Below are 23,114 nucleotides of genomic sequence, written 5' to 3'. Positions count from 1 at the left end.
CCCGCCCGCCGCGGGCTGACGTGACTGACACCGCTTTCGACCAATCGATTATCAATGAGGGCTCAAGATCCCGCCTCGCGCCACTGCGACCCCTGGTAGCCAGTAAGATGTCGAGAACGAGCGTGGCCTCCCTCCGGGGCGGGGCCAAGCGCAACGGTAGGTTATCCCAGCCAGAGGGTGACCGTCTGTTTGGAATGAAGGGCAAAGCGACCAGTAGAAGGCCGAAGGGGGCCAAACGGACGGGAGACTTACCCAATAGATGCCCAAGACTCTAAGTGGCAGGCAATACAGCCAACCAGCACCCAGAGGGCGGGGCTCCGCGCGTGGCTTCCGTTCCCGTTGTGTGAGGGGCCGAATCCCAAACGGCCTCCGCGCTGCTCCTGCTGCCGCCGGCGCCTGGGGCCGGGCCTGAGGGCGCGGCGCCGAGCTGCGGCCTCCCCCGCTCCCCGCCGCCTCTCCGGCCTCGCTGCGCCCCGGCCGGCCGCGCTCCTCCTCTCCCCCGGCCCGCTTCGCCATCCCGGCTCCCTTCAGTCGGGCCCATCGCTCCCTTCCGAGCCCAGCTCGGGTCCCCCCTCGGCCAAGCCCGCTGCCCGCCTCAGCCCCGCCGCGACCCGGGGCCCCCTCGGCCGAGCCATGTCGCTGCACGGGAAGCGGAAGGAGATCTACAAATACGAGGCGCCCTGGACCGTGTACGCCATGAACTGGAGCGTCCGGCCGGACAAGCGGTTCCGTCTGGCGCTGGGCAGCTTCGTGGAGGAGTATAACAACAAGGTGGGGAGCGGCGGCGGCCGGGCCCGGCTCTACCGGCATCGGGCGGCGGGGCTGGGGCAGAGTGAGGGGGAGGAGGGGGCCGACCCTCTTCATCCCGGTGGTTTAAGCGGCTCCCCAGTCCCGGGCACGGGCCCCCGCGGTTGCTGTGGCTGGAGGGAGCCCTCCTGCACTGTCCTCGGCACTGGGAGCTGTGTGGCGCCGTCGGATGTTCACCCGAAGTGCAGGTGCTGGCCTGGGTTCAGGCTGGTTTCCTTCTTACGAGTCCTCAGCTGCCGGGAGACTGAGGGGCTTGGGGTGGGAAGAGCCACGGGTGCCGCTGCTGGCTGCTCCTCAGCCAGGACGGTCCCCTAGCCTGAGCGTACCCGGCTTTGTTTCAGTATGAAGGAAAGTTTATGGCCAGGACTAAAGTTTGTGTATACACAGGGTGTCTGAGACTGTGTTGGAAATGTGCTGTTCTCATTATACTTTCTCGCTGTGGAGGACTTCTGTGTGAGAACTTTTTTCATGAGTATATAAATCACTTTCACTGATTACTCAGTACCTTTACTTTTCTCTGAGAACAAGGGTGTAATGAGGCATGAGATTATATCTTCAGTGTTTCCATGCCAGATATAAGCAGAGAACTTTACATTGGTAATAGAGACTACGTGTTCACCTCTCCAAACACTTCTGCAGTCATTTCTGAACAGACTTTAATGTGCTGGTCCGATATAATGAATTCGTCTACATGGAAGAGAGAAGAGGAAAAGGGCATAGCTATAGAGCATCCTGAAATTTGTGTGAAACTAAGGTTTTGCAAATACAGCTTTGTGTGTTTATAGCACGTGTGCTTTGTAGCTTTGTCAAGCTGTTTAATGGGGATTGCGGAAAATAATGTTAGAAAGTTGGTGTTGGGGATTGGGCTTTGTGCAAGGATGTAATGAGAGGGAGTGACGGTAAGGCAGGGGTGACATCTCTTACAGTGGTTAAATTACTGCACTTGCAGCAGTCCTAGGCATGATGCTTCTACTGAGCACTTTGTAGTTGGGGCAGTATGAGCTGGCTGTATGTAAGTTGTCTCCTTATGCTGGTGAGCGCCGTTGTGGTTCTGGGATTACTGCTGGGAGAGGTGGGTCCCTGAGCTTGAAAACTTCTCATTTGTTTAAAGACCAACTTGAAAATGTTTTTGTGGTCTGTACTCTGAGAAGCTAAAATAACGAACTTGCAAACAGGTTTTTGTTTAGAGGTGGTAGAATTTGTTAATAAAGGGGTATACATTTATGTTGCCTTTACCTCCTTAAGTTTGGACCATTCCCTGGGATTGCTCTCGATTACAGCATGATCAGGTCTGCTTTTCAGTTCAGGCTTCAAGTGTAAAGCAGTTGAGTCAACACCTCTCTTTTCTATCCTTTATGCTCACAGTTGATGCAGACAGAAATTGTGTAGGACTAAGTAAATTACTGCTGACTGTAAATATTCTCCAGCACTTCTCTTGACCTCTGAGCTTCAGGAATAACTATTCTGTTGACTTCAGTCCATATGAGTACCACGTGCAATGAGATCTATGTGGTGTAAAGAGTTGGAAACTAACTGTATGAGAATGAGATGCCAGTCTGGCGGCTGCTGCTGCTGTAGAAATAAAGATGATGTATGATTAAAAATTAAACTTGTATGATAAATGCAGTGAAGCATAACCTTCACTTTGCTGAGAGGTTTTGCTGTGTCTCTGATATTTCAAAGAGCGTGTATGGGGGGGTGTGGTTTTCTTGTTTGATGTTTTTTACAGTGCTTTCAGTATGTCCTTCCACTATAGGAAGATAGTTAAGAGAGCTGTTTTGGGTAATTGCAAGTGTTGTTATTGCTTACAGTATTGATGTTGTCTCCTTTATTTTGGAGACCAGAACAAGCTTGGGAGTGGTGTTTCATCTGCACTGTCTATGGTGTCTTACCATGACTCTCACAGCTTTGCTGAATCTTTTAGAGGATACTGAAACGTTCAGGGAACAGCTTTGTGCTCCAGCTTGGGAACTCTTGGACGGGTACTGTGTGGTTGGGCTAGGTGCACACTAGTTGTAAACTTTCAGCTCCAGCTTCTGTCCATGCAAGTGGTGCCACTAAAGGAACAAAGGGAAAGAACTGAAGTTACCCTGTTTAAGCAGTGCATAACATTGTGCTGCAAAGGGTCTGGAGCAGTTGGTTTTATAATAAGCCTGACTTCTGGGGTGAGCAGAAGTCTAAGATTTTTTTACAGGGCATGTATGAAAGCTTTGTCCTCCTGCGTAATTTGCCCTTCACAGTTGAGGTGTTTTATATTGCCAGCTTCTGACATCAAAATACACTTATAGGTACAGTTGGAACTAATTAAAAGGATAATGAAAACTCATTTTCATTTCAACTTCCTCTTTGCACTTATAATCTTTAGAGGTTTCTGACAAGCTCCAAACAACATTTCTGTTCCTGATGTTGCAATGGTTTGTTCCAAGTAACTGGCTTTCTTAAAAAAGAAAGTCTGGAATAGCAATTCTAGCTTGCTTAAAATCTAACCAAATAGGTGAATATACCTTTTCCTTATTACTCTTCTGTTTTAGGGTTTCTTTTAAAAAGGTGCTTTTAAAAAGACTTAATGCACCAAGTGTTTGTTGCAGCAGAAGTGCTCACTGTGAGGGAATTACAGTGAAAGAGGAGAGAGTCTTGTCTTGTTTGGCTCTGATTTTCTATTTTTGTAGTAATTGCCAGAGCTTGCAGTACTTATGGGTTACATATATAAAATGGCTGTTTACACCTCTGTTTCATGGGGAACTCAAATCTATTGACTGCCAAACCCTAATTTACTGCTATCCCCAATTCCCAGACTCTTCTAAACTCTGTCAGCCCTGACACTAACAAGCTGTATAGCATACCAGAAAGCCAGTTGCCAAGAACTGTTTGAACCCCAAAGGAGTTTTGTTTCAGCTTGTACACCTTTGCTGATCAAATCACTGGTACAAGAAGAGAGATGACTTGCTCCAGCTGGAAGAGCTAAAATTATTTGGGGTAGTGTTTCCTGAACTTCTTGGATTAGGAAACTGCTGTCAGCCTTTATAACGTCCCATGGATCACCGGTGTAATGGGAGGGAATGGAGGCGTTCATAAATCTCACTGTTAACACTGTTCTGCAGTTTCCCGACTATGGTTTCATGGATCAGGAATGATCTGTGGAAAACATGACGGAAGGGTGATCTTGGGATCTATCTGCAAGACAAAACTGGAGTCCTGTTTAGAAAACAGTAGAGGGTGGTGCTGTACACTGGTCCCTCCCATCGCTGGAGCAGACTGACAGGTTATGACTGCACGCTTCCCAGGTTGCCGCCTTCTCCTGAACAGTGCCTTGAATCAGGGTGGTTGTTTAACCAGAGCGTCATTTTTTCTGTAAGGTTTAGAGTTGCAAAGAAAAATTGATTGCATGTTGAAGATTAATTAGTGCAGTGAGATCTTTCTGATCGTACGTGACCCTAAAATAATTGTGAAATGTCCTTCTTAGTAGTTACTAATTAGATTAAAGGGATATAGTGTTTTTTTTAAAAAAAAAAGATACCGTGAACTTACTTCACTGTTCCTCAAACCATGCAAGCAAAATAAGTAAGCTGTTACCAAATTCTGCATTGTGTAATTCTGTGTCTGATTCTTTTGGATCACATTGAAGAGAGATGTAATTTTTTTAGAAGTTAAGGAATGCTGATTAAAGGCACTTCTTTACTCAGATGCACTGTTGCAAATAAGCCTTACATTGATAAAGGCTTGGATTATGATAGGAAAATCCATATCCAATTTTAGCATATCTTGACGTATTGGAGAAACAAATAATTATTTAGCATTCCTACCTACTGTCATAGCATAATTGCAAAACTAATGGAGATCGAACACACTGGTCATCATTTTCCCACTGGAATGAGTTACAGATAGATGTAGAATGGTTCAAGTTGTACCCAGACTGACAGTAACTTACCTGTTAGCATCACCTCAGTCTTATCTGGGCTGGACTTCAGGCACTCCTTCGTGCAGTAACTGGCAGCAGCAAATCTTGCCTCACTTGCAGGAGGGAGGGACAGGGCTCTAATACAATCAGCATCCTGAAAATAGTTCCATCTCCTCGTGTTCAGCCTGCACAAGAGGATGAATAGAGGGATTCTGTAATCACTGTATGTGATCAAGTCCGAAGAGAAGAGTCATTCCTTTGAATATGCTGAGCTAGGAAAGAGTAGAGCTTCTCAAGCAGTATTTTCTGCTTCTGCTCCTGTCTCTGGGCAGACCGATGCCTCCTGCTCAGTTTTATCACGGGCTGCTGCCAGGTCTGACCATCAGTGTCAGACACCTGATATTCTTCAGTTTCCAGGAGTTCTAGTGTTGCTAATGCAATTTTTGTTCTCTAACCTGGCCTGCACCTAAAAATGTCAAAGATCACAAAGATACTGGGTTCCGACACAGTCATTGCTTTTTCTTCAGATCTGAGGAGGGGTTAAACATGAATATGCAGTGCAGGAATATATAAATTCACATCAATGGAAGCGGGTCCTTTGCTGTTTGAGATTTGCGTCTGGTTATGAGTACGTTGATTGCTTTGTGTAGGCTTAATACACTTACATTGAGCTGAAAACAGCATAAGCAAGGGAGAAGAAATGATTAGAGGTCATTTGTCTTCTGATCCTGACCTTGCCACAAGATTTTCTATCACCAAGGACAATTTGCTTCCTTTGTAAAATCCGCTTAGTATTTCTGATCCCCGAAGGAGTTAGAAAGCTATTTCTCAATCGCTTCAGAAGACTGGGAGATTCTTGACTGATTCATACTAGAGTGTGAAGTATAATAAGGAGTAGCTGTAATAAAGAGAGTGCAAGGCAGGCAAATACACGGTTTTTAGAAGCATACTTGGATATGTCTTTTAGAGGTTGTTATGGGGTGAAAAGGATGGATTTTCTCATTGTGGCAGGGAGAAACGTTTGCATTTGTTAAGAGCATCTCTAAATGGACTCAAAACTTGTTATAGTTTAAGATCCACTGAAGCATTTGTTGGTTTTTTGCTATGTGAAAAAAATATGGTAGATTTCTGATCTAGTTTAACTGTGTAGTTTATTAACCAAATTGCTTATCCCAGAATATTTAGGATTTTCCCAGATAAAGACCTTAGAAAAAGTGCATTAAGCCACTGTTTCCAGGAGGAAGCTGCTGTGTGGGAAGTACTAGGAAGTTCCTATCATGAGCAGCTTACAAACTAATTGTAGTGAGTTATCCCTGTAATGTTTGTGTTTGAACAGCATTTTAACACGGTCGCGTTTTTATCCTGTTCAGGTCTTGTAGTCATTGCTAGGTTAAACATATACTCCCAGCACCATATTGTTCTAGGAATGCTTTCTGACACGTCAATATTTTTCTAATAACATAATGTTTGGGACTTCAAGCTTACTTCAGGTGGTGTCATGACCAAGCTACGTGGAGATAGTTTCTTGTCTGCTCTGTCTTGCGTCACTCACAACTGGGCAAGTTAGCCCTTCCCACAGTCGCATTACTGTGCAAAAAACCTAATATGGAATTCAGATACCTAGAATCTTTCAGCAGACCTGGTTTTGTGGTCTTTTTACACAAAACATTTAAATAATTATTTAAATATTTTAGCTTCCCAATCTTTTTTTAAGTTTGAATTCTGTTTTACTTTGAGTCTGTGATGTGAATCTGTACCTTAATTTTCTGCAGTTGTGACAGAATATTGTAGTTAATGTGATGCTGAAAACAGCTTGATAGCTAGCTGACATGGTCTGACACAATCTGCAGGGTTATGGCCAAGAACCCCATCGTATGGGCTTTAATTGTGGGTGGTTGTCATGCAAGCTACAGCTTGTCCTGCTCTCTGAAGATGACATTGTCGGCATCAGTTCAGTTAAAGATGACTTGGAATAATGTTTGTGCAGTTTAAGTCTGTGATTTAAACTAGGCTTTGCAATGTGGAAAGGAGAAAGGGGGTCTTTAATCCTTTAGGATTGGATTTCGATTCATTTGAGATCATCTCTTCAAAGTAAAGCACTGTGGTGATTATGGATACTTTACTTTGCTTACATGCCCCAGCTAGGAAGCAAAGTTCTAACGATTTCTCATTCCATTGACATGATGGTCCTTTTATATTGTCCTTGAGGTTACAGAAGGTGTCCTTCTGAAATACACTTAGTCTTAATGCTGTAATTTTAAATTAGTATTTTGATAAAATACTTTCTTTTAAATATGGCGTCTTACAGGTGCAGCTTGTTGGTTTGGATGAAGAGAGCTCAGAATTCATTTGCAGGAACACCTTTGATCACCCCTACCCTACCACAAAGCTTATGTGGATCCCGGACACCAAGGGAGTATATCCAGACCTGCTGGCAACCAGTGGTGACTATCTGCGAGTGTGGAGAGTGAGTAAATCCTACCTAGAAAAAGATAAACCATGATATTTTGTTGTGTATTGATCTCGTTTTCATTCAAGACCAGACTTTTTGAAGCGAGTTATTTTCCTTTCAGGGTGTCTTGCCCTTGCTACAGTGTGGAGGTTAAGACATAAAATCAAGTGCGAGCACGTGATAATTTTTTTTCTTAACTGCAATAATGTGACTAAATATGAAGACTTTAGGAGAAGCAGAATTGAAGGTAGTTGTTGTTTTAATCACCTTATTGAAGATAGAGACGGTGATTGTGTTTTCCAGAGCTTTAGGATGTAAAGCTGAGAGGAAAGAAACCCAGGATTAACACCTTATGTTTTGGAAGTGCAAGTGGAACAAGTCATGTGATGCTGCTATTTAAGTCAGATGTTTCACTTTTTCTAAAGGTGGGTGAAACAGAGACCCGGCTGGAGTGTTTGCTGAACAATAACAAGAACTCTGATTTCTGTGCTCCACTAACATCATTTGACTGGAATGAAGTGGATCCTTACCTTCTAGGTGAGACTGACAAAATGCTACATTTTCAGCATGGAAAAAGCACGCTTTTGAATTTAGTCTGGTGAAGTCTCGGCTCTGACCGACTGCTGTGTCATTGCATGTCACTGGTTAATTTGATAACTAACCAGTGGACAAACTTCTGCCTTATAGAAACTGCCATTGTCTTAGGTTAAAAACAACAACAACAAAAAACTGACCATCTTATGGAGACTTTTTTTGCATTGAAAGGTGCCCTGTCCGGTACAGAATGGGTCACTTAGGTTGGGTTAGGGGTGTTCCTTATTTGCAGACAGGGAGTCTCAGTCTTCAGGGCTGGTGAGCTGTTGTTGTAGCGCTAAGTAATGATGTTATTTCTGCTTCTTTCTGGAGTGGATAGAAAACTATGTACCAAGTTTTTTCTTTTGTGAAGCCATTTCAGCAGCAGGAGTAAAGCCAGGAGCCCTTAATTCAGTTGGAGGAGGGGGCTGAATGCTTAAGGTTTAATTATAGCCTATGGGACAAATTGTGAATCCAAGATGACTGATCTGGCAGCGGTTTGTTTCCCAGAAGAGTACAGCCATTTATGTCAGGGGGATTTGCCCAGAGATTAACAGTGATAATATGTCTTAGTAATTATTTACTACATGATTTATTTTTTGTGTGTTGCATCTCCAGTCTCTTAAGAGCTTTACTGCTACCCCACCTTCAGTCCACAGAAACAATTAATTAATAATTATACGCTATCGCAACACTGCGATTGTATTTTGGTTTTGACGTGCACGTGAGTCTTACAGGACGGGAAAGTTCATCTCAGCGTTGCATCAGGCTTCTGAATAGATTGAAGTAGACATGAGCTATTTACACTTTATTCCTATGTGGAAGACTATTTCTGCAGCTAAAAGGTTTGGGTCATTTAAATGCATGGTAGACTGTTTGCTGTTTGACATTCTTGATTTTAATTGTATGCTGTTCTTGTAGCTATTTTGATCTGTAGATGTCGGAGGGTATTCCATTAATCCAGTAAGTGATTAAATAATTTGTGAGAATATTAATTTTGCTACCAGAAGTGGTTTTGTTTCAGGTACCTCTAGTATTGACACAACCTGCACTATATGGGGTCTGGAGACAGGACAGGTTCTGGGAAGAGTAAATCTGGTCTCTGGCCATGTGAAGACCCAGCTTATTGCACATGACAAAGAGGTGATGGCTTTCTTTTGATTGTTTACATTGTATATTTTTAAAGCAGTAGAAAAGGAACAGAAATTTTCTGTTTTCTCTCTTTTTCTTGAAAAATCTGATGATACAAAAAGATAATTTATCTAAGATTAAGATATACAGGTTTGAGTACCAAACTAAAACTATACTATTGGCTATCAAAACTACTCTTTTTACTCATCATAGAATCTGGATTTGAGAATAGACTTGTTTTACTAGATTATACTCCAGAATATTTTAGAAAAATGAGGTAAAATGTCAAACTGGAATTGAAATCAACTGCATATCAAAGGCAATAAATAACTTGCAAGATTCTTTCATTTTAACATAATATGACTTCAGCAATTAATATTAAAAAATCTGAGTCTGGGAAATTGATGTGTTTAGTTTCAGTGAATGATCCTATAATGACATAACCCTTTCAAGTTTTTCCCCCTCCGTTTGGCAAGTGTAATAACTGAAAACTTGCTAAGAACATCAAGTATTTGACAGAATATGCCGCAACTCAATCTGCTATATGTATATAAAATCCATTTTACTGCAAATTAGGAGGCAGTGTGCTCACTAAAGCTAAGGTTATGTTTTTCTCTGTCCTGTTACTGCGCAGGTATATGACATAGCATTTAGCCGTGCAGGTGGTGGGAGAGATATGTTTGCTTCAGTTGGTGCAGATGGCTCGGTGAGGATGTTCGATCTCCGTCATCTGGAACACAGCACCATAATTTATGAGGACCCACAGCACCATCCATTGCTGCGTCTCTGCTGGAATAAGCAGGATCCCAACTATCTTGCTACAATGGCCATGGACGGCATGGAGGTAAGGCGGCAGCTCATCTTCTGTAGGTGCTAGTAGTTGTAATTTTTTGGGAGGTGGCTTGGTAGTAATTAGAAGTCAGTTCTTTAAAGTAAGGGGGCAGTGTCAGTACCTGAACTGGAGTATGATTAAGGACCAATTCTTAGTGCACTAACTTCGGTAGGAATTACTTCTTTAACTTTGGCATTATAAACTTGAAAATCTCTATGGCTCGTATATATTTCAGCTGTTTTTTTAAGAGGGGTCTGTGAGCCAGTTGGGCAATAATTTTCACATGTAATCTTAACTGCAAGTGTTTTAGTCACCTTGTTCTTTCTTGGTTCAGCGCACAAGGCAGCGTATCTTAGTTTGTCACTTTTGCCGCTTCAGGGAAGCGTAATTCATTTGCCCTTGTTGCATAACTCACAAGCCTTCCCTGTGGGGTCTGACTCCTTTTGAGACACACTAACCAGCTAGAAGCTATTCTTTGAGAACAGTACTTTCTTGCCAACTGCATCCTTTAGGAAAGGGCTGTATTTATAGCCTTGGCTCAAAATATTTGGTTTTCTGAAGAAACAAATAACAAAAAAAAAAAAGCAAGTTATTAATTTAGTTGGTTTTTGTTTCTGAAGGTTGTGATTCTAGATGTCAGAGTTCCCTGCACTCCTGTTGCCAGATTAAACAATCACAGAGCGTGTGTAAATGGAATTGCTTGGGCACCTCATTCCTCCTGCCACATTTGCACAGCAGGTAGGTGTGATCCATCCCTATCCGGCTGTGTTGGTGATCTCAGAGTCTCTCACTGCATTTGCAAAATCCTCTCTCTTCAAAAGTTTATGCAGTTCTCTGCCTGCCTTTTGCTAAAGAATACCTGCAGTTTAGAAGCCCTTTATTAATGACTTTCCTAAAATTTTTATGGAAATAGACACCTACTGGAGCTTATTGTGTGGAAGTAGTGAGCCTAGTGCCCAAACTGCGCATCTGCTGTGGCTAAGCTATATTATTTTAATGCTCCTTATTTTTTTGCAATCTAGTTCTTAAATGTTTTCAGTTGATATGAGTTCTGCTGATCATTTGTTTTTCAGCTCTGTCCTGGATAATGTATAATGATCCAAGCTTATTTTTTTTGGAGCATAGTTCTATCATTGTATCTCTGGCTTGAATACACATCGAGATTGCAACAGCCATATCCTATATAGCTTCTTGGACTATACGCCTGTTAGTAGTCATGTATGGAGATCTCGTTATACCTTGATTTTACTTATGATTTTCTCTTCCATTTGCAGCGGATGACCATCAGGCTCTCATCTGGGATATCCAGCAAATGCCTCGTGCCATTGAGGACCCTATCTTGGCCTATACAGCAGAGGGAGAAATCAACAATGTACAGTGGGCATCAACTCAGCCAGACTGGATAGCTATCTGCTACAACAACTGCCTGGAGATTTTGAGAGTGTAACATTACTGCTTCATGCCACATTGAGGCAGGGCTGTATAATTTCCTCTCCCCTCTAAAGTAAGAACAACACGAGTCAAGTGGCCAGTATCTGTTGTTGCTTTGCATCTACTGTTACAAGAAACTGTTACAAGAATCCGTGGCAGGTGTCTCCTGTCTCTCCAAGACTCTAAAATGCAGAGACGTGCTGAGCCTCTTGGACCTTCTGGGTTCTGGTTTTCTTTTTCTCCCCCCCCCCAGTTACAGTTCTGTATATTTGTTGACTGTATTAATAAGCTTGCAGGCTTTTAAGTTGCTGCATATGTCCATATGTTTGTCAGCTAGCTGAGGCAGCACATCCAACTGGTTTAATAGATGCAAGTGCAAAACAAGGTGGGGAAAAAGACACTGATGTTAACAGCCACCTTGGCAGGAATCTTTATCATTCCTGCAGCAAAAAGCTGCCTCTAAACTGTTTAAACATTTGTATGTTTTTTATATATTGGGCTAACTTTCTATTAAGTAAGGTTTTTCTCCCTAATTCTTACTTTTGATATGTGGTCCACTTCCATATGCCCAAAGCAGGATCTATTCGTTGATACAAATCACAGTAACACTGCAGGCTCCCTGGCGGTAAAGGCCTGCCAGAATTAACTGTTGCCTTGGCTCTCTACACCTGGTTACCTGGGCAGAATTTTCTGGTGCTGTGAAGTACAAGTACTTGTTGCACAATTTCCTTACACTTTTCTGATGCTAGAGGCAGTTGTTACTATGGTAGGCCTTATTTTTAAAATATGACTGAATTTGTGTTTATCCTGCAGTTGTGTTAGCTAACAGAATGGTAATAGGTTTCAGAAAGAAGATACGTGCATGACTTAAGCTCCCAGGAGGTAAACGACTCCTGAAAAAATGTGATTTGTAATGGACTTGGGATTGACACTTCCAATTAAATGATTTCCCCTCGGAAGACTTACTATCTAAACCAAAATAAAATGGTTTCACACTTTGTAGCTTGCTTGATTGGCAAATAATATGAGCAAGATTTTGTGGTTAGCCTGTACCTTGGAGCTTCTTTGCGTTTGGCCTGTGTTCCTGCGAGTTCTTGAAAGGAGTGCAAAGCAATCTTTTTTCCGAAGTGTATTTGCTTTGTACTGTCAGATCTTGTTGAATGAGCGAGATGAGTTGGAAAAGCTGGTCCGCTATCCAAATGAAAGCTGTTTCTCTGAAATTATTCCCTAATGTAATGCACAAAGATGAATTTAAAAGGAAAGAAACCGTGCCATAGAGGCTAAGGTTTGGCACTTGTCAATCTCGTATCTTTTGGGGATGTGCCCAAGGGCTTCTGTTTCTGTTTTGAATAGTGGATCGCTCTAAGGTACTACGTTTCAATCAAAGCTGAGTGGATTAGGCAAGATAAAAATCTTCGATGATAACATAGCTACTTGGATGAATGCTCTGCAGTGCTCTCCCAATGAAGACATGACAACCGTAGCTGGTCTGTAAGGGTGTACCAGCTGAGTTTTGATGTAAATGTCAGAAACTATCAAAATTGTCTTTCCACCTAATGAGTATTCACCTGCAACTGGAGGCAACATTATAAATAGTAGGACACTGGCAAACTTGAATCTTGTCAGTTTATGCAGGAAAGGCAAGTTGGGAAAAGCAATTGCTGTGAAACAGTGAAGCTGACACTGAAAGCACTGTCAGATACAGAACAGAATTTGAAAAGTTTTTTGTCATTCTGGACATACAGAAATATTCTTCTACAGGCTGCTTCTCAACATGGAGCTAGAAAAGCACTGCCTTGTGAATTTGATAGGAATTCACTGGGGACAGCTTTATTCCATCACCTCTTGTAGTATCAGAGAACAAAGAGACTAACACAGTTCAAGCTCACGTTTTGTCAATGACATTCTGTGTTCAGTTGTGGGATTTTTGACAGAAAGCTTGATTTGACTCGAAGGTCAGTCTTTCTGTATTTAGCAGCAGTGCTGAGAGTAGTGTGTTCCACAGGCAGATTTGATCTAGATGTTAGAACAGTGTTAGCCAAACAATTAGGTTATCGCTTTTTACAATAGCACTTCATCTTAAACTGGAAAACACTTATGCAGAATGAAATGAAAATTAGGATTTTCTTAGCAGAAGCATATAATGGCATTCACAGCGTTAGATACTCATACAAAAATATGTACACAGACTTGTCATGTACTGTTTAATTACAAACGGTAGGCATAATATGCTGTGTTACTAAGAGGGAGCTACCTGTGATATTAGCACTTCTGTAGTCCCCTTAACACTTCAAAGTCTCATTCTTGTGTAGATGGCATGAGTAAAAGATGAATGCATCTGTTGCTTAGCTTAAAAATGCATCTTTTGCAACTGTAGAATTGTGCTTTAAAAAAGACATAAGAGAATTAGTTGAAAGTGAAGTCACAAAATGACTCCATAGGCTATACTGAATGGCAAATGCAGTTTATTCCTAGAGGAACACAATCTGTTATGCTAAGATGATGAAAAGAGAGCATGTATAAAGGGGCTAATAGTCTAAATAGCCAGGTAGCTTTTGCTACTGTTGGAAAACCTGAAGAGAATCCGGTGTCAGTCCTTCCATCCATAAAACTGCTTGAAGTTCTTTTGTGGAATTGAGTGCTCATTCCAAACTCATCAAAAGCAAGTGAAGGAATCTCGTAGGCTCCAGTGGATTCTAAATAAAGCCTATATCCTGTTTGCTTAGCTGGTTGGGTTACCTTCTGGATCTACAGCATGGCTTTGGGCATAATCCATTGTCATTCTTCATATGAAATTACATTTGAAATCACTAGAGGCTGTTTTGGAACAGGGAAATGCTACTTAAAATAGCTTCTTTTCAAAGAAGTCACTTGAAAGGTTAATGACTGAAAAGACATGAAAATCCTCCTGGGTGAGATGTTCTGTAGTGTAAATGGCACTTCCATACAGAGAAGGAAGTGAGAGACTTTGGTGCCCTTTTGCCAGCCCCTGCTGACACAGTGGCAGGGAGCTAACTGTCTACTTGCTGGTTCAAGTTTATTTGCAAGATAAAATAAAACCCTGAGACTTGTCACTGTAGCCTGTGAATCAGAAGATAATAGTTTATCATCTTTCACCCGCTTAACATTTGGTTATGTTGGGTGTCAAGCCCCCAGAAGCATTATTTTTTCCAAAGTTTATGAAAATAAATACTTTGATATTTGATCTCAATTATTTTGTGCTTACTGCACAAGCAGAGGATGCAGAGCGACTGCTTTCAAGTGCCTCATGTCCCTTGAGCATAAAGTAACACTAAGGGAAAGTCTGAGCACCAGTGAGGTTAGCAAAGCAGAAAATCACATGCTATTGGTGGTACAGGCAAGACTGATTCTGGGACAGAAATATTTTTCTCTGACATAAGTAGTTCTGTATCACTTCTCCAGTAGATTAATTCAAGATACTAAGCTATTGTTTGGTTGTTATGTTCTGTTTAAACCAAGCTTTCCATAGATTCCTACTATTCCGTGGACAACCTGTGGCTAGTATGTTGGCTCTCAACCAGGAGATCTTGGTCATGTAAAACTCATTAGTGAGGTGAAAACCTACAGAAAACAAGTTGGATGTCAAATTAGTGTGTAGTATGCCAACTCTGTTAATTGTCTAAATGAAATGGGCTATGGTGGGTTGCATCTGGGAATTGTACTTCTGTGTGCAGGGACTTAAAAGCCAAGGATTTGAGTGCTTTGACAATCTATTTAGAAAGAAAACACAGTGGTTTTAAAGAATGATATGAAAGGAGAATGATAATACAGGTTGTTCCTTATGGAACCTTGAAATGTACTTAACGGGGGAGGCATTGCCTCTCATAAGTCAAAGTTAATGATCCTTTCAAAACTTAGCTGTAATTACTCTCCTGAATGTTCTGGATAATAGTAAAAAGATCTATTTTTGCCTGATGTTGCAATGAGAAAGCTGCATCAGACTTGACTGTAGATCACTGCCTGCCAGAGACTAGGTGAGGGGAGGAGTCCAATATATTGGAATTCACAGATGCGCTTGTGCTTGTTTTAAATCTAAATGAAGAAAGCTGAGTGTGTCTGTTTTGTTCTCTTGCAGATGGCACTTTAACAAGTACATTTTTGGTAAGATTAGGGAGAGAGTCATCTTTTCCTCGGCCCTTTTATGGTAGGCATTTGTCTGTGTTTTGTATAAAACATTAAATACAACAGTCACTGAAATCCTAAACTGGCTGTCATTGTCAGTATCTAGTGCACCCTCATCTGTTTCTACTGAACACCAAAAACATGAGCACTTGACAATGCTGTTAATGTTAAACTGCAGCTCTGTGTTCTGAGACTGACACAATCTTGCAAGGCCAACCCAAGTAATGCAGTGCTGCTTGTTGCCCAGAGAGTCCCTTTTGCTTTGCTTAGGAACTTGAGGGTGTTTGGGAATCCTCTTTTTCTACTGTCTGAACAAGATGGCAGTAATGGCAGGTTGGTTGTGTAAAGATGTAGCTGGATTCTTTGGATAACGTATTGTTGTGATAGAAAGCATGCAGCTGCTGTCTCTAAATTCACACAACCTAAGTTCTTGAGCTTGTCGGTTCCTTATGTTAGTGGTGTTTTAACTCTTTCAGGACATACTGAACCAGATGAACAGCAGCAAGGGTAAGCTCTTGGCTCAATAGATTGCACAGTTACAATTCCATCAAAGTACTGAAGGGTTTAGCCTTCCCACTGCGGCTTAGCAAAATGTTCCTACCACCTCAAATCCACACCGTTATCCTGTCAGTTAACACAAGTTCTCTCTGATACATGTTTCCTGCTTTCTACTGTCAGACCAGTATTCCAGAGCAGGCCTGTATTTATTGTACAGCGGACATTAAAAGGAGGTGTCTAAAATCAGTCCTGGAATGGGCAAGGTACTGTCAACTATGTCTCCGTTTTTCTCTTGATCTTTGCAGAGAATCCAGGGAATTAATTGTAAGTGGCACTTAAAGAGCACTTTCTCATACTTACTTAGAGATGCAGCTGTATTTCCCCCTTACCCAAGAAGACTCAGAAATGTCTCGTTCTCAAGCATATTGAGAGGAGTTTAGCATGCCCCTGACGCTTTTTCTTTTTTAGGAAGAGATCTCCAGAACTTCCGATCAGCACCTTTCACCAGCACTAAAAAACAGTAATTAAAAATGCAACTAAATACCAGTCACTGAATGCTCATCTAGCAATTCATGGCAGACTCTGGAGTCCAAGGCACTTGTGAGACTTGCTGCTGCCTGATTTCAGGTGATAACTTTGTCTGCCAAGTATCTCAGTGGCCTTTTGTGCAACCTTTGATACCCAGCATCAAGCTAGAATTTCCATAATCATAAAAATTTAAAAAAAAAAAAAAAAATTATGTGTGTGGCTTCCATCAAGTTTATTTCTTTTCAGAAAATCTAACAAAATGAAGAAATAAGCTATTTCCTGAAAAAATATTGTGGCCATGAGTAGCTGTAAGCCCGTGTTCCAGCTCTCATCCCTTGGAGTTTGCTTTCCTGTTTGCAAGACGTGCGACTCTGACGTCTCCTCTGTTAGAGATGAGGATTGGTCTGTCAAATCTGAACAGAGGCAGAAATGCAAGAACCAGTGAATGAAAGAGTCCTAGTACAGCTGAGAAGCGATGCGTTGCTTTTTTAGACAACCTGGTAAATATGAATTATGAAATCTACTATTTAAAAGGAACCTTTTTTTTTTAAACTTGGGTTGTTAGCAGTGTAAAATGTAATTTAAATCTTGCACCGAAGCATTTTTCTTACCAATAGTCAAGTAGGAGATGTTTACTTTTATGTGTGTTTTCCCTTCTGCCCTTCCCATTCACAGTCCCGTTGTGGTAATTTCCTGAAGGTGTAATCTTTGTAGCATGATTGTACAAACATCCATATGAGATTCCTGACTTCTCGTTCTCACTAAAATATGTTAAAGCAATAGTAGTTTTACTTCTGTCCTTCTTTTCTCCACCTTCCGTATTGAGATTTGCAACTTCGCTACTATACTGTCCTAGAGGAATCCTAGTATCCTGCTATTCAACAGACGTATGTTGTTGACATGGATAACTGCAGTGTCCCTATATTCGTTTATTTTTATGGAGAAAATACAAAAGGTTTTGTTACAATGGATTTTAACACCCGAGTCATGGAACCGTATTGTTGAAACTCTGTAAATTTTAAGGCAATTTTCTGAAATCGCTTGAAAGTGGAATGTTGCATCCTTTTATGCTATTTCCTGCTTCCTATGTAGTTTTATTCAGATTTTTTAACCTTCTTTCTAAGTTTCAGCCTCCTGTGTATTAGGTACAGTATTTTCTGCCTTTCATACTTTGTAATAAAAATGGAACATTTGTAGATTGACTGCAGTTCACTGTGTGGTGAGTTAAAAACTGGTACCTGTGGGGGTGAGCAGGGAACTACTTCAAACAGGCTTCGTGTATCCCGTGTGAAGGTTATTGCTGTAAAAGGGAGGGTGGTTGCTTTATCTTGTCTTTACAAAACTGGTGAAGTGTGTATTCATCTCTCATCCTACTGATACCCAAACAAACTCGATAAGTCTAGCAGCTCTAAGTTGCAAGTTACTCCAAATAATTATATTGTTAGGAACCCAGTTACAACAGAACTTGGTTAATATTTGAAGTACACCTGCATTTACTTTCTTAAACCTACTGTATGGTCGCTGTATACTAGTGTTGTTAGTGCTTGTTTTCCAACATCTTTGCATAGCGCTTGTTCCCTACACAACAAATGCTAATTATCTGCCTGCGCGTTTTTAAGATGAGGGGAAGAGGGATTTTCTTTTGAATTCGAATAATTGGTCTCTAAGGCTTTTTGAATACAGGCAAATTGAAGTCAAAGCGATTAGGCACTTATTTAGCTTCTAAGTCTCTCCTGTGTATGGTTGACATCTGTTAAGGGTGTTTTCTGTACGGGCTCAGTCACTGGTGTCAGCGTTGCTGGAACTGGGACCTAGAGGGGAATAGGGTGGCAGAACTTGGAAATTTGTTTTTACCTTAGACCTTGGTGAGCAGGACTGATGACTTCAGTATTTAGATTAACTCTAGTTCAATTAAACTGTTGTCTGACAACATTGGATTACTCTCTAATTCTTTGTATACTGGCTTTGAAATAAAAGCTTATTAAGCTTCATGACCACAGTGGAAAGAGTTGCATGTGAAGATGCTACAGTGTTTTTAAGCTATGTAGGGACTTTGTTCTCGTAATCCATATTTGGAAAAGAGGCTTTCTTTCCAAGAATTGTTTGTCTTTTGCCCTAGAAATTATTTACATCCTCCTAGATTTTTTTCCTTGGATCTATGCTTTGGAATTCTCCACAGAAACTTTCTCAGTTTCCACTCTGGTGGAAGGAAGCAACTTCTGCAAATTAGAGCTGTTAGTGCAAAAAGTCAGGAACCGGTAGATGGTATGAGAAATGGATTGCCTGTCGATGTGGCAAAACAAGTGCCATAAAGTCCTGTCAAGGAATATGGGTAGAAAAAGAGACAAGGAGAGGTTCTCTGCCTTTTGTAAATATTAGGGAACAGCTGACATCTGGCAGGGCTGACTTGCTTGCTCCGTGACCCTGGGAAAGTCACTTCTGTGATACCAGTTGTAAGTGAAAAACACATAATTAATCACTGATCAGTAAGTGGCTTGAAAATACTTGAAAATGAAAGAAATCCTCCATGGTAACAGAATATACTACCCATAGGCATAGAGGAAAAAGTGATCTCTCAGCTGATTTGAAGCCCTGACACTAACAAGAATTTAATCTTGTGCTTTTGCATTAGTACTGCTCTATCAACAGTCCAGACTGCCAGCTCAGAAGCAGGTAATGATCTAAAAGCATATAATATTTTTAACATCCTTCTTCCTCTTCCTTTTCTGTAGTTTTGCCCACTCCACAAGCAGAACGGTTCCTGTTTTTTAAGCAGACAGCTTCAGAGCCCCCTCTACTGGAGTGCTGTCAGCTGTAGGACCAGCAGAACAGGAGAGGGCCGCAGCAGCTCCTCTGGGGCTGGGAAAAGAGTGCTCCAGGCATGCTTGTAAGGAGTTTTATATGGTTGATGTATTCTGCTGGAGGTGTGGTAAGGTTTGGCCAATATATATATATGTATTCTGCCACGCTGTCCTGAAGTTGGATAATGTTGTTAGTTTTCCATTAACTTTGTTTTCAAAGCTGAGAACACAACAAGAAAGCGTTGGCAGAATCAGAACTGCCTGGAATCAGTGAGATTGCTCTTCTCTCAGATCTGCAGAAAAGAGTGCAGAACACTTTCATGCATCCTTTGAAGATTTACAAGGCTTCTCCTGCTCCACCCCTTCAATTTTTATTTCTTCTCAGTGCTCCTGTTCGGTGTCTCTGGCTGTGGAGTCTGAGATATAGAATAAGGAAGTTTTGGCATGGGACAAGGCTCAGCCTGGAGACTGCTCAGCTCCCCAGGAAGGATGCGTCTACCTAAACAAGAAGGGAAACAGGAAGGAAAGAAGAAATAGTACATCTGCTAGCAAGGAGAAGAGGCTCTTTGAGTCAGACAGGTATGCTTCAGAAAATGGAAATACTACTAAAAGAGAAAATAAGATGATGGCATAGTGATTAAGAGACTGGGAAAAGATGCCAGGAATTGTAATCCCAAAGGTCTACTCCAGACTTCCTGTGTAACTTTGAACAAGTCACTGGCTCTCTGTGCCGTGCTCTTTAATCCCTAAAATAGGGATTACATTTCCTTTTCTTACTTCATGCTGCGTGACGGCATTAAACAATTAGGCCTCTATAAAGTTCCTTTAAAACAAATGGGCTAACTATAAACATAGTAGCTTCTGGAGAGTCTTGGTGAATGTCTTTACTGATAATTTTACATTAAATGGCCTCAAACAATCTGAATAGCTTTAAGTTGAAGAATTAAATATGTTTTATAGTTGCTATTTACAGGAATGAAGCTTCTCTTCTGGAAAGCCACATCTTTGAAAGGATGTGGGCAATCTGGGTGGAAAACCACAGAATATCAGCTTGTACCATAATGTTGTTGGTAAAACAAATAACCTGATTCTTGGGCACAAAACTAGTATAACATTAAGTAGACAGTAAAAGTGAAAAAGGAATTATTCATTTTTTCTCAAGTTATAAAAAAATAGGGGCACCTATTTTGGTAGAAACTGATTGCAGTTCAGGAAGGGTGTACCAGCTTGTCTGGGGAAAAAAAAAAAAAGGTGAGGGGGGTCTACAGTGGTCCAAAAAAAGGCCTAAGGGCACTTGCATATAGATAGTGTTGTGATAACATCTGTAAAATGAGAATAGAACCACAAGTCGACAGATAAACATTGCTGGTTTAGACATTAGGCTTGATAGGTGGGTGAAGTGATGAACTGTTAAGGACAAATCATTCTATTTTCAATTTGACAAAGGGGATGGGAAAAAGCTTCAGTGAAATCCAGACGTCCTGGGCAGCTGGAGATGGAAAGAGTGAGTTTTACCAGGGTGGCCGTCTCCTACCATCTGCTGGGAACTCCTGGCTTGCTGTCACAAGCTGTGACGAGCCAGCCTAGTATCTTTTGGATTTAGGTAAACCAACTTTCTACACGAAGGACATGCAATAGGTCTCATTTAACTGAGAATTTTATGTGCAAACATGTAAGAACTGGAAGACAGACAAAAATACCAAGGGGTAAGGTGACGGCGGAGTGGTTTGACATCGGGGCTGGTGCAGTGGGGAATTAATACTGAATTTCTCCAGTTCTGGTCCCAAGAGTAATCTCACTAAAGCCTTTTTATAATGACCTTGGCACAAAAAGCAAGCGTGATAATTAAATTTGGTGATGAACAAAAGTGGGAGGCTTCAATAATACGAGGGAGCTAAAGTATCTTAGAGAATTGTTGACTTTGAAGAGTGAGAAATAGAGATGAGATGAAACGTAGCAGCAGAAAGTGCAAGGCTGTGAATTTAGAGGCGAGGAGAAATTTGTGAAGGATGTGAAGAGTTTATTACTTCTTGGAAATTAGGGAGGAAAGGAAGCTGGATTTACTAGTTGATAAAGGATAGTGATGAGCCACCATGAAGCTGTGAAAAAGCGTGTATAAAAGTTGGTCCAAGAGCAATAATGGCACTGTCAAACGAGAGAGAGGAATTCGCATTGGAACAGGGGCAGAAAAGGATGTGAGGACAATACCACAAATACAAACCTTGTGTTATGGAGAGAGTGGCTTACTTGTCGATTACAGTGAAGCCTGAAAGGAGATACGATTATCTTCTTGATGTATTTCGAGAGAAAATACCAGGAAAGAGGAAAGGATTATTTAAGTAAAAGGATAATCTTGACATGAAAACAAATGGTGATAAGCTGTGCATGAAAATGGGATAGAATAGGCAGGAAAGCTAGAAACACTTCTCTAGCATCAGAGCCACAACGCAGGAGGGACTAAAAAAAGAAGAGAAGTCTAAACACTAACACCATCAGTCTGGTTTTAGGATGGGAACTTGAAAATGGTATCTATGGAAGTCATCTAGTTCAACCTCCTGCTCAAAGCAGGCCAGCTTCAAAGTTAGATTATTGGCTTTGTCCACAGCTTCTTGCTCGAGAGAGACTGGAGCTGTTGATCTCAGCATTCCTTTACGGATTTGTGTGTCTACGTAGTATGACATCGCGAGACCTTTTTATTATCCCATCTAGACAGTTAAAAAAAATAAATTAATGATATCACAGATATTGTTGTCATGCTTTGGCTAAGTCCTAAATTCCTCCTGGTGTGTGACATTTAGATTCTTGCACTTGCCCACCCTTTTGAGAAATTTGCCTCTTCAATCTAGTTTTCTTCTTTGTGTGGCTTATCCAGTTGATATAACCTCTTTGACATTGCTGCTGTGTTGCTTGCGAGCAAAACCACTTAAAAAGCAATACACTTGCTGCTAGATGTTTGCCAGATTGAAAAGCAGCTGCTAAAACATCTGCTTGAGGTGGGTTTCCCAGCGGCAGGGTGGCCATTACTGCGCCAGGGAAGAAGGGCTGTACTTATTTCTAAAAAAACAAAACCCCTCTGCTGTCCCTCTTGCGGGAGAGACACTATAAAAATATCATCCCGCAGGTGGAATGGAAGCAGAAGCTGGGAAAGAGCAGCTGAAGCCTGGATGTCACTTTAAAAGGTATGATTTGACTGAAACACAGTTTATGAACTTCGAGTTAGATTGGGTGATCATAGTAGTCTTTCTTTGCCCCAAAATGTATCAATCTATTTTGTGGTATGTTTCGTTTGTTTTGAGGCTTTCCCCCCCTCAAAGTTGTTCGCATTTAGTGTCGCTGGTGAGCTTTTTAGCAAGAATGTGTTCTGCTTATGGTCTGTGCGTTCAAGTTGGCTTGACAAACCGAAAGGCTAAAGCTGAAAAAAAATTGCCAAGTGTCTTCTATCAAGTGAGTGAATGTGGCAGGTCAGCAGTTCTACTTCTAACAACAAAACCACTTTCTCATCAAGATACACTCCTAAATGAAAGGGGAGGAGATGCTGAACTTTAAATGCATGAGGCTAGAGTTCACTCCTGCAGGTTGGATCCAGAACTTTACTTTCACGTTGAGTAACAGATACAGTATGTGATTACAGCGTTTAGAAACATCGTGATCGTGGAGAAAACGAAGTAGTGATTTAAAAGCAGAAGAGCTGTTTATTCTGTTACTTTGACATTTGTCACTTATTGCAGTCCGTGGGGAACTGGCGGGGGCCGTGATGGCCTGGGGACATGGTCAGGGTACGGTGGTAACAGGATCTTTTATCAGCACAGCTACTGGAAGATGGCGTCTCCTGCCGCAGGTGGCCTGGGTGATGCTCTGGGTAAGGGTCTCACACTTTTCTTTTGAAACCAAAAGAATCCTGCTTTCTCTTGAACTGTTTATGGTTGGGTTTTTTTCCCCTCTTAAGAAGGTGCTTTTAAAGCAACAATTAAACTCAATGCCAAGCCCTGCTTACGAGGAGAGCAACCCAGCAGGGTCACT

The 23,114-nt window shown here is 41.5% G+C and overlaps 1 protein-coding gene across 4 annotated transcripts; it reads left to right on the top strand.

Annotated features, from left to right (window-relative positions):
• Window positions 1–408: 408 nt before the first annotated feature.
• DCAF7 (DDB1 and CUL4 associated factor 7) lies at window positions 409–22,250 on the top strand. 4 transcript variants are annotated; one of them, XR_014230359.1, is made up of 9 exons: window positions 409–771; window positions 7,014–7,172; window positions 7,583–7,694; window positions 8,755–8,873; window positions 9,496–9,705; window positions 10,314–10,431; window positions 10,968–16,793; window positions 19,480–19,673; window positions 22,216–22,250. XR_014230359.1 is itself a non-coding variant. In XM_082331760.1 (7 exons), exons 1-7 carry the CDS (start codon window positions 634–636, stop codon window positions 11,138–11,140), a joined length of 1,029 nt encoding a protein of 342 aa, XP_082187886.1. In that variant the 5' UTR covers window positions 409–633; the 3' UTR covers window positions 11,141–17,484. The 4 variants fall into 4 exon arrangements, 1 of the variants encoding a protein (XP_082187886.1); XR_014230360.1 differs by lacking the exons at window positions 19,480–19,673; window positions 22,216–22,250 and having other exon boundaries at window positions 10,968–11,197; window positions 16,234–17,484; XR_014230361.1 differs by lacking the exons at window positions 19,480–19,673; window positions 22,216–22,250 and having other exon boundaries at window positions 10,968–16,392; window positions 16,540–17,484.
• The last annotated feature ends 864 nt before the right edge of the window (window positions 22,251–23,114 follow it).

This window comes from Platalea leucorodia (assembly GCF_965183815.1).
Source record: "Platalea leucorodia genome assembly, chromosome: 22".
Classification (NCBI taxonomy): domain Eukaryota; kingdom Metazoa; phylum Chordata; class Aves; order Pelecaniformes; family Threskiornithidae; genus Platalea; species Platalea leucorodia.
Note: the sequence above shows the minus strand (reverse complement) of the source record. Positions and strands in the feature narration are given on the sequence as shown.